The sequence below is a fragment of the Fusarium mangiferae genome, assembly GCF_900044065.1.
Source record: "Fusarium mangiferae strain MRC7560 genome assembly, contig: FMAN_scaffold004, whole genome shotgun sequence".
Lineage (NCBI taxonomy): Eukaryota > Fungi > Ascomycota > Sordariomycetes > Hypocreales > Nectriaceae > Fusarium > Fusarium mangiferae.
Window position 1 is genome coordinate 974,980 of NW_024573924.1, and position 11,411 is coordinate 986,390.

At 49.9% G+C, this 11,411-nt stretch overlaps 3 protein-coding genes across 3 annotated transcripts; 1 reads left to right on the forward strand and 2 right to left on the reverse strand.

Annotated features, from left to right (window-relative positions):
* Positions 1-5: 5 nt before the first annotated feature.
* On the reverse strand, positions 6-1,048 carry FMAN_08901 (uncharacterized protein; the record flags this gene model as incomplete). The annotated part of the gene is made up of 2 exons (XM_041829681.1): positions 6-816; positions 996-1,048. 2 exons carry the CDS (start codon positions 1,046-1,048, stop codon positions 6-8), a joined length of 864 nt encoding a protein of 287 aa, XP_041680420.1.
* Positions 1,049-1,686: 638 nt separating this feature from the next.
* On the reverse strand, positions 1,687-3,662 carry FMAN_08902 (uncharacterized protein; the record flags this gene model as incomplete). Its single annotated transcript, XM_041829682.1, has 3 exons — positions 1,687-3,328; positions 3,409-3,443; positions 3,519-3,662. 3 exons carry the CDS (start codon positions 3,660-3,662, stop codon positions 1,687-1,689), a joined length of 1,821 nt encoding a protein of 606 aa, XP_041680421.1.
* Positions 3,663-4,927: 1,265 nt separating this feature from the next.
* FMAN_08903 (putative SUP35-eukaryotic peptide chain release factor GTP-binding subunit) lies at positions 4,928-7,296 on the forward strand (the record flags this gene model as incomplete). The annotated part of the gene is made up of 3 exons (XM_041829683.1): positions 4,928-5,237; positions 5,312-7,065; positions 7,243-7,296. 3 exons carry the CDS (start codon positions 4,928-4,930, stop codon positions 7,294-7,296), a joined length of 2,118 nt encoding a protein of 705 aa, XP_041680422.1.
* Positions 7,297-11,411: the final 4,115 nt, after the last annotated feature.

The window sequence follows — 11,411 nt, forward strand, 5'->3', positions numbered from 1 at the left end:
TTATATCAGCCTTTACGAACAGGTCTACAGATGACCCAATTGAGATACCCGCACGGCCAGAGGTGCATCTCACTACCGCTCTTGACCTCCCATTTGCTCGTGTCTGCACCACAAGACCGCAACAAAGTCTCAACTTCTTCGGGCGTTCTTGTCCGCAGCGCTGAGATATATCCATCAAACATGAGAACGAACGGGAGAATAGGGATCAGGCACGAGAAGATGAATGTCGCAGGTGATCGCCACTTGAGCGCGAAGAATGGAGCACTGAAGAATGCGCCAATGCCTAGGAACGTGACCGCCAACACGCTCGCAAAGGAGCGATCTTGTAGTTCGAAGATGGCAAGTCCCTCGCTCGTCTCGACAGTATCTCGCAGGATGTCCTTGGCCAAGTCGTCGTCAAAGTGATGAAATGCCAGGTTGAACAGTCTGAAAGGCTTCGTTCCATCTTCTCTCTTGACAAGATACTCCGGAGCAGACGACGCATCGACAGAGTTGCGTTCATAGGTCAACATCGGGTTCTTCTGGGCAACCTGTTCCCAGGCTTCGACATTTGGGTGCAAGTCCGTAAGGATAAAGCGAACAGGATCCGATCCTTGAGACTGAAGGTGTGCGTTGACGGTGCGAGCTATCGAGGGCGTGGGTCCGCCGCCGCCGGCACAGAAATCGATGTAAGCATAATCGGGTAGAGACGTGTTGAGCTGCTTGATCAGGACTTGGGCGCTGAGACTCGCGGGAGATTGGGACTGGAGAGGCGTGTTGGAGAGCCAGGCGCGTGTGAGGCCATCTTGGACGCGAGCACGAAGAAAGGCAGGAAACCTGATGCCTTATTAGTACTACTGACGCTACTATAGCAGCTGCAAGTCGGTCTAGTATCCTGGATCTGCTTGTTGCGAGCTTGGGCAGTTGAAGCCCAAGAGTAGAGCTTGGATGGATGGATATTGGGGTTGACGAAGCTCTAGAGCTGGTGGAGCTTGACTTGGTGTCCAAGTACGTACCAAGTTTGATCGTCAATCTCAAAGAGATGGAACCGAGGAACAAGAGGAGCCATTTTCTATGATGAAAAGCTCCGCTCTCTATCCAATTGGCCGGTTCACTTGTTGTTGGGTAGCAGTTGATGTAGGAGTTGTGTGTCTTGGTTCGATAAGATGTGAGACTTGGTGGCCGCGAGTGTTACCTACTACCTAGGTATATCTGGCAAACGATGTCGTCACCATAGGGTAAGTTATTCGCAAAAATAAAAATACTCGCAACAGATATTCAATGAGAGTTAAAAGTAGCTCAACTGGCTGAAATATATATGTGTGAATTGAATGATTCTTCGAGGAGGTAGTATAATCGTATCGCAGAAACACCCAATGTTTCTCCTTGTATCATCATGTTTCGTCGTCAACCTTCAAACGCCACCCGTGCGACTTAATTCACGCGGACATGTAGTTCCCATACACCATCATGGCCAGAAATTGACTTACGTCAGCATATCATACATATCACATATACAAAAATGATTATAATTGCCCAGAGTGTGGATGAACCCTATTCATATTACATTTAGTTATCTCAATGTTCTCACCGTAAGTGAATGATTGATATTACGGTGCAATAACACACAGCTTTGCACTAGTAGCGGTTGTTCCATGTCAGTGTCAAATTGCATGCAGTTTGTCACATTCCTGTAGAAGTTATTAACTACTTCGTTGGTGCGTCGGTATAAGGATCAAATCCCATACGACGCTTTGCTTCGCTCCGAGCCCTCCACTGCGTTTCGCCAATCAGCCCTGTGGTTGATGTCTCCTCCAGGAAGAAAGTGAGTATGTGGTCAGGAATAGACAGATGCGATGTCTGCTGAAACTCCTGGAGACTAGCCAGTCGTATCAGCATCTCCATCAGAGATAGAGATGTTGTGATCGCCCCAAATGGCGATCGAGCGACAAAGTTCTCTGTCTCGGCTGCTGTGACTGCTTGCAGAGAGCTCAGTCTATCAGGGCTGTTCAAAGATAGTCTCTTGATTTGATCGACGACATTCGAGTCTAAAGATCTCCTGTCACGAGGCGTACCTGGCTTTGATGTCATACACTTAGGCAGCTCGAGCCTCGTCGAACCTAGGGAGTCGGTATCATCGTCTTCCCCAACATCATCTTCGTCATATTCTTCTTCGTACACCTCGAGGGCCATCCACTCCGGATCGAGATGTGACGGAAATTTCCGCTTGAAGAAATGCTCGTTCACAGGCACGACATTGCTGTCTTCCAGTACTGGGCGTCCGAGACCCTCTAGAAGTTGCCTGTCGATCTCAGCTTGATCGTCCTCATCACTCGCCGAACTTGTTGTCTCGCTCTTGTCATCGTCCTCGAGTCCTTCAATAAACACACCGGCATCATCGGTTTCCTGGTGGGCCGGCAGCGCTTGAGTGTCTCGTTTCAAAAGCAAGACTGGTCTTTGCTCGCTGTCAGTAGCGGAACCAATGTTCAAAATGCTGCCTGTATCTGTGTAAAATATCTTGGACAACTGATGCACAGGAATGGATTCGCGAATGCCTGCTCGAGCAATGTCGTCGTATGGCTGAACATTATGCTCGTCATCGTGGAGTCGACCGTCGTCAAGGTCTTCGATAACCTCCAGGTGGTATGCATATTCTCCCCCACCAGTCGATTCAGGAACTGGAAGGGGAAACTCCTGGTCTTTCAACGGATTCGCACAGTAACCTCGCTTACTGTCAAAGTAGAAGTCTCTGCGGGTTCTGCAGATTCGAACTCTTGCCTTGTGTAATACTTCCTGCCACAGTGGCTTCCGCTCCCCATCCCCTAAACCGTACGCAGTCCTGATGCTCGGCGTTTCCGAACAGTGACCATTAGTAGAGACTGTGTTGTCTGCAGCTTGACAGGTGGTGTGCGGCTTTAGCGTGGATGCGTGTCCGAGAAAGAGCATGTAGAGCGATAGAGTGAAGACTGGACCAATCTGAACTGGTCTATTTGGATCTTGTGCGAACTGTGTGTCGCCGACGGTGAGTAGTGTGCTGGCCTGCAGCAGTCTGGATGGTGATATGCCAGTGGGTAGAGATGTGGAAAGGCTCTCCCCAGAAGCAGTAATGGCTAACTGTAGTAGCGGGATCTCACGATCGATCCGGTCCAGCAGACCCTTTATAGCGGCGATGATAGCTAGTAGGCTGTCGTGGCTTGCAGATGGTGAACGTGCCTGGGCATTGTTACTACTTGAGTTTGAACAGATAGTAGTTGCTGACTCTATGCGACGGCCCAGCGAGACAATGTCCTTATGCAATGATTTCGCAAGGGGAGTTGCTGATTCGAGAAATACATTTCCACGACCTGACCTAGTTGGGATGTGTTAGAATCGGACTAGGAGAAATAGCTCCAACTAGTTGGGCAGTTGATGAGCGAATGGGGTGCTTACTTGAACTCGATCAAGTCTATGGCTGGAGAGATGATCTGCAATGGTGATAGGTTAGGTCTCAAGCATCAGGCACCCCAGAATAGTGAATGACTTTATGCCTCACGACGCACCTTTATTTTGCTATCAAGCAAGTTTCGTAACGATTTGATTTCAGCATGGACAGCCTTGTCTTCAACTGACTTGAGGAGTTTTGAACATTGACCGACGGCATACGACGATGTTAGGGCGATGCCGGAGCGAATAGCATATCTCATGGCTTGAACGCCGACTGTTGCGAGGAACTCATCCATGGCCAGGACGTTCGTGACTCGCCTTTATCGAATACTGTGTCATGCTGAGAAGCACCGGTAGAAATGCTGATAGAAGAGAAGAGTTCGCGAATTTTAGGTCGAGAGAATAGGCAAGTAAAATATTGCACGTCCCCTTCTGAGAGTTCCATGTCGCATTGGATTGGTGGCCGTAGCTTCTTAGCAGCGTTATTCACTGCACGTAACCTAATTGACCGCCAACGCATAGGTACCTAGACGGTGTAGGTTTCGGGCACTTACACTGAGTACCTTATAGAGGGGCAACGTGTACAGTGTGAGGATTAAAGACCATGCCCCCCGCCATAAGGTACCTACAAGGTATGTATGTATGGCACGTGCAGTCCTTGCTTGTGGCTGGTGTCGATACCCAGCCCATCATCATTAGGCTTGATCTCGCTCAAATGATGGGATGAGTCAGAAGACGAGTCATAAGGCTGAAACTTATACAAACGCATTGTGATACTGACAAAATTCTCTGAGTTGTTTGGGACAATAAACACTTGATTCTGCCTGTTCCGTCCCGTCCATTCTTTGATAGATGTAAGTGTGAGTTGACGAGCGCGCACAGTAACAGTCTCCGGAACTACCTTACCCACAGGGCATAAGGTTTAGGAGTCTCCAGGCCATCGGTGAGCAAGAAAACATAAGACTTTAGAAGGGAATCCTAAAATAAACCCAGTAAAGAGTCCCCTAAGCTTAGGCTTAATTGCCCAGGTCTTTTCGTCATTTTGGACAGTTCCATGGTCCAGCGTCATGATGTCCATAGCGGGGCAATAATTTTCGCAGTCTAAACCAAGGTTGCCTGGTTCTTCTCGCCTCACCCCACCAAGCAAAACACAAGGAACCTAAGCATATTCACAGAATCAATATAAGTTGTTGGGCGTCTTTGGTGCCTAAAACTCATCTTTCACTGACCAAATTTGACATCTCCAAGGGTTAGATTTTATTTATCTCCCTTCCCCATTTCTCAAAGAATTTGACATAATCTCATCGCTTGAAAATCGAAAAGAAATACACAAGCCCCATTTTCCACAGACAAGTTGCTTGCATACCTAGGGCCTTTTTAAATCCGCAACCCCATCCAGGCCTTAACAAGTGATCGCAAAACCCTCTCTACTCTCCTCTACCTACCTACCTACCTACCTACCTACTCTCCCTCCTCCTCCCACCCCCACTACGCGACACATTCCACCGCCGTCAAATACATCAAAATGGCGACACCTAATTCTTGGGAGGACGATCCCGCTGCTCAGGATGAGAACCTCGCTCAGCAGACTCAGCAGCAGCTCAACATGAACAACCCCGCCCCCGCGCAAGGAGGCTTCCGACCTGGCATCGCCTCTTTCCAGCCTGGTGCTGCTTCATTCCAGCCCGGCCAAGCATATGGAGGATATGCACCTCAATACCAGCAGCAGCAGCAGCAGCAATACTATCAGCAAGGCTACTACCCCCAATACGGTGCTCAGCAGGGCTACAACCAGTACAACCAGGGTTACGGTGGTTACAACAACCAAGGCTATGGTATGACACTTGCGCCCAAAAAAAAAATTCACAATCCGCCGAGATCCGTGACTATGACATACTAACACAAGCAGCAGGTGGTGGCTATCCCCAGTATGGCCAACAACAGCAACAGCAACAACCTCAGCAGCCCGCTGCTCCCACAATTGCTCAACGACCTGCCGCCGATGCTCCCGCTGCTGCCCCCAGTCAGCCTGCTGCCGCTACCGCCCCTAAGCCCAAGGTGATCAGCATCAGCGGCGATGCTTCGGGTCCCAAGCCCAAGACGAAGGTCCTCTCCATCTCAGGAACCGGCGCCGCTACTCCCGTCAAGCAAGAAGAACCCCCCAAGGCTGAGCCTACCGATGAGCCCGAGGCCGGTCAGAAGGCCGCAGCCGTTAAGGCCATCGAGAAGACAGGCGAGAAGGCCGGTAAGGCTACCACCGCTAAGACCTCCGGTAAGACCTCACCAAGCCCTGGCTCTGGTCGCAACAGTCCCACCGCTGGTGAGAAGAAGGCCGCCGCCCGAGAAGTCGATGCCGTCGAAAAGGAGCAGGCCGCCGATGTCGACCAGGAGACTCTCAAGGAAATTTACGGCAAGGAGCACGTCAACATCATCTTCATGGGACACGTTGATGCCGGAAAGTCAACTCTTGGTGGTTCAATCTTGTATGCTACCGGTATGGTGGACGAGCGAACCATGGACAAGTACAAGAGGGAGGCCAAGGACTTGGGCCGCGAGTCTTGGTACCTGTCATGGGTCATGGATCTGAACAAGGAGGAGCGAACGCAAGGAAAGACCATCGAGGTTGGCCGTGGTTTCTTCGAGACCGAGAAGCGTCGTTACAGTATCCTGGATGCCCCCGGCCACAAGATGTATGTCCCCAACATGATTGGAGGTGCCTCTCAGGCCGATGTTGGAATTCTCGTTATTTCCGCCCGAAAGGGCGAGTACGAGACAGGTTTCGAGAGAGGTGGACAAACCCGTGAGCACGCCATGCTGGCCAAGACACAGGGTGTCAACAAACTCATCGTTGCCGTTAACAAGATGGATGATCCCACCGTGGAGTGGTCTCACGAGCGATACCAAGAGTGTACTACCAAGCTCGCTCAATTCCTCAAGGGCACTGGCTATAACCTCAAGACTGATGTTTACTTCCTACCCATTGCCGCTCAGCAAATGATGGGTATCAAGACCCGCATCCCCAAGGATGTCGCTCCCTGGTGGGATGGTCCCGCGCTGCTCGAGTATCTTGACAGCATGAAGGCTCTCGAACGCAAGGTCAACGCCCCTTTCATGTTGCCCATCAATGGCAAGTACCGTGATCTAGGTACGATGGTGGAAGGCAAGATTGAGGCTGGTGTTGTCAAGAAGGGTATGAACATGATCATGATGCCCAACAAGACCAACGTAGAAGCTGCTGCCGTCTACGGCGAGCAGGAGGATGAGGTTCAGCTAGCTCAGTGTGGTGACCAAGTGCGAATAAGGCTCAAGGGTATTGAGGAGGACGATATCTTGCCCGGATTTGTGCTCTGCTCGCCAAAGAGACTGGTGCACACTGTCGCTGAATTTGAAGCCCAGATCCGTATCCTGGAGCTCAAGAGTATTCTGACTGCCGGTTTCAACTGCGTGCTGCACGTCCACTCCGCCATTGAGGAGGTAACATTCGCAGCCCTTCTACACAAGCTTCAAAAGGGAACAAACCGCAAGAGCAAGAACCCCCCTACACACGCCAAGAGGGGTGACAGTATTATCGCCCGTATGCAGGTGATTGGCGGAGCAGGCGCTGTGTGCGTGGAGAAGTTCGAGGACTATCCCCAGATGGGTCGCTTCACCTTGCGAGACCAGGTAGGCTTTATTCCACCCCAGCCCCAACACGCCCATTCCCCATTCTACTAACCCCCATACTTTGGGTGCCTCGTCCCCAGATGGCCAAGAGACCACTGCCGTTAAGGCGTGGCGGCAAGAGTCATAGGGAGTGCCTCAATATTCGGATATCAGATAGCTAACATGATATACGCACAGGGACAAACCATTGCTATCGGCAAGATTACGAAGCTCATCTTCAATGAGGCTTAAATGAATGATGACTGTTTTCGATCCGCGCACAGTTGCGATTATGTGAGGCCAAAAAGGGTCACTCCATGAGCAAAACACAGGGGATATGTAACGGACATTCACCACAATCATCTTCACAAATCATCACGGTTTCGACGGCTTGGCGCTGGGGAAGTAACGGGGTTACCAGGGACACGGTGCCGGAATTATAGGATGATAGGAAGGCCGCTTCTATTACCCGTCAGAGGGACATCGAAAATGATGACATGAAAGAAGAGAAACTAGGCGATATTATGGTGGCTGCCATACATTCTCCGTACTTCAAGTGTATATAGACAAGCAAATGAGAAAACAAAAAAGGAGGATGAAAGGAATCATGACACACTATTTGCTTTGCTCATGTGCGGTATGGATGGCGTCTTGTTATGGCAAATGAATCATGACTCTCACACGTTCAAGATAAATGCTATTCATTGAAAGAGAGCTAGCTGAAGGCCAAATGTTAGGAACAAAGCTGTCTTTGAAACCGATAGACGAAAAGAACGAGGTCCATACAAGGGGACAGGAAACACGGCATGTGTGCTTATAGTAGCCATTCAATGCTGTGAGACCTACGGAGTATTGAGGGCCAAAGCAATTGAGGTAAGATCATGATACTGAGACAGGAGGGGGAAAAAGTAAAAAGATGGACGAAAATAACAAACTGAGAAGTTATCGTCCACCTGAGGTCTGAGTTGAGAGGCAGCCCATGATTAGAGAAAAACTCAGAGCCGGTGAATCATGTCAAGCACAGGCTCGGCAAGAGGAGAGATTTCGCCGTCTCTTTTGACACCTTAGAAATCTTGCATGAAGTCACGATAATTGACAATCTAGGCCTTAAGTCCACGATACGTAACCCCAGTCTCCTACTGCAAGATATTGCAGGGATCTCGGCTTTGATGGACGGTCTCCGAGGTCAATTAGTGAACGGCAACGGGACGGAAACCCTAGGGAGGATATTTTGCATGGGCTTGATGGCGTTTTGGTTGATGGGCTATCATGATCGAGGGGTCGGAGCAAGGAAGTTTGTTAGCGATGTTTATGAGCACGAGGAAAAGTCGGGACGGTTCAAGGAAAGCGTTACAGGACGCGACATCATTGTTCCAGAGTTGAGAAGCGGTGACCGAATGGAATTCCGAGATGAGTATGGGGAAGAATGATGCATATCCATATCCATGTAAGGAAGGGAACAGATATATTGCGGATGCGGTTGCGGGTGCGGATCCCGGTACGGCGCTGGCTGGCTGGCAGCGGCCCAGCGGATCGGGAGTTGGGGGAGTGATAGATGCGTCAGGATATGGTAGAAAACTGCATGTCGTGTTGGTGTATTCCAAGGTGAGTGAGCCCCGGCAACACAACGGTCTCGTTACGGAAGTCCTTTCGGAAGGTTGCCGAGAGGACGGAGGTGTACGGAACACCGTTGGGTTCTAGGTGGATCAGCTTGGAAATACTGATCAATGCCAGGCCGTACGGCGGTTCCTGATATTGCATTATCATGATCAAACCTGAAGCAATATGCAGTGCCCAGGATCAAGGTAGTCGCGAACTGCATTGATCATTCATGGGAATTTGACGGTCGGGCGGAAGGGGATGTCAGTTTTACTGCGACAGACGCACATCAATGATCGACGCCACGTCCTATATCAGTTTGTTATCTTTAAAGATAACATGAAGATGAGCATGTATGCATAGACAGGGGCCTGCATCGCAAGCTTGATCAAGGTGAGCGAGAGTGGTTGACATCGCGTTCCAGAGGCATACGGAGGAGACGGAGCCGGGTGACGGAGCACGATAGTCAGGAAGTTAGCCGAAACATGGTAGGCAGGCGCCCGCAACGGGAGCAATAGTCGTACCGGGTGTGACATTATCCCTAAACTGTGATGTGCTTCTCTTGTGAGAGTCCCCGCAACCCCATTTCCCCACGTAGTTCTTGAAACCCCAGCTGCCCAGCCCCAAAAACGTAATTTGGATGGAGGCTCTGAGCGGAGAAACGGTCAGAAACGGACAGTCGGATAATGTCGGAATCTACAGAGAGACGGTTTGAAAAGGTGAGAATCTGCGAAGGGGCGTGTGCATTCAAGGTGAGCATGAGGCCAATCAGAGTCGCCGATCGCAAAATTCGAGTCATGTGGAGAAAGGCAGGGAATGCAGGTTCTGGTCTGTACGTCACCCAGATCCCGGTAGAGGCTACCCACGGGAAGCTTTTTGCATTATCGTGACTTTCTGTTATTTTGCCTGACAACTGACGGATGAGATGAGTTGCGGGGCGAAGCAAAAGAGGATTACAATCGAGTCGAAGGGTCAGTGAGATATGTCACTAAGCCAGGTCCTGGGATTCTAGTCCAATAGATCGAAATTTTTTCAAGTCACGACCAATCTTGACTGGGTAACTGGAGTCATGTGCAGAGTCTGTTCTAAAAGTATCATCCCGCTGGTGTTGAAAGGCGCAAGGGAATGGTAAGCGAGAGTGCCAGAGTCTAGAAGCCTCCACATTAGGTTGTTCAGAGCTGAACACCAACAATTCTTCCGAGGTGACGGAAATAGAGTCCCAGTTGAATGTCGTGCTAGTGCCAGGCACAAGCCATTGTCAGACTTTGAGAAATCGAGAAGACGCAAACAATGATCGTAATCTGAGAACAGACGTGAAGTGGAAGAAACAAAGGTACGTTGGGCTCATCTGCAGGTATTCTGAGGTTAGTACTACCCTAAGTTACTGGTAGGGAGGTATGAATTACCTATCTACTAACCTTATAACAGCAGGTTGACAAAAGAAACCTTCCTTCCCTACCTTACTCTAATTCTTCAGTGCTGGAAGGGGAGCTAGGTGTAAGTGACGGTTCTCGATGGCGCCTGCAGGAGATCATCCAAGTTCTGGGGGATAAGGGGAGGGTACAGCTCTCAGGTTTTTCAGCGGTGGAAATACCTGACCCCAAACAATAAAACCTGCCATTGGTGAATCGCGGGGTAGCCCCGACCCCAGGGCAACTTGGAAGGAAGGAGCAACTGCATGTTGAATGTATCATTTACAGAGTACAACCCGACTCATTATTACTTACACCATCAGCAAATAAGGCTTACTTTCATCTAACAACTCAATTTCAGTCTACGTATTAGTTACCCAAGGTACTAATCTTACCTTGCCATCTATCCAATATCAAACCTCTCCAGGTTGGAAGCACTTGTTAGTGCCAGCAGCTTGCACTGGTCTGCAGCTTGAATTCACATACATGCCAGATGCTCTCCATTCTCGCCTGCGGAGCCGTAGCGTCAAAGTTGATCCTTTTCTCTCCGTGCCGTATCCACAATCTCCCTGTTTATTCCTGTCTGGTGACCAACGAGTTTCAACAGCACAGACATCGTACACCGACGGGTTTGAGGTGAGGCTCGGTGTTGTCGCTCTTTTCTGCCTAGGTACCTCCCTCTTCTTCTCCGCAATCTGGATCTCAGCCCTAGCTTGCTCACCTTGAGTTATCCCCCTTTTGCTCCTTACCGCTTCCCATCCCCAGAAGCAGCCTTAGCGAGCTTGTTTTCCCGTGATCTTTTTTTGGTCTTTTCCTCAAAATTCCATAGTCTGCTGACCTGTATGGAAGACAGACAGCACCGGTGAGCGCAAGCGTTACAGCACGCAACCCAATGGTTTCCCGCCTTTCCAGTCTTGGATTTTTCTACCAGGCCCGGGGAGTAAGAAAACTTCTGCCATCAAGCCAAGCTGCCAAAATTAGCTGGCCCAAGGTCAGCAGAAGCATACCCAGCCTATCAAAGTCTTTTTGTCACTTAGAATAGATGTCCTAAGTTTTTCTTGCCTCCCATTGCCAAGATAAAGTACTTGACGATTAGTCGCCAATGAGGTGTAACATTCGCCTTCAATGCAGCATGCACGGCTTTCCATCGCCATCCACTACAAGCAGGTAGATGAGCGAGTAAGGAAATATCATCTTCTGTATTGCATTGCACCAAGAGACGACCAACCCCCTTGTCCAATTGGGCGCACCCTCGCAATCAAGACCAACGAGGGTTGCAGGCCTCACTCCTAGTTCCGAAACCTAAAGGAATTCAATGTCCGAGTACCTCGTCAACTTGACCCCTCAAAGAGCTCA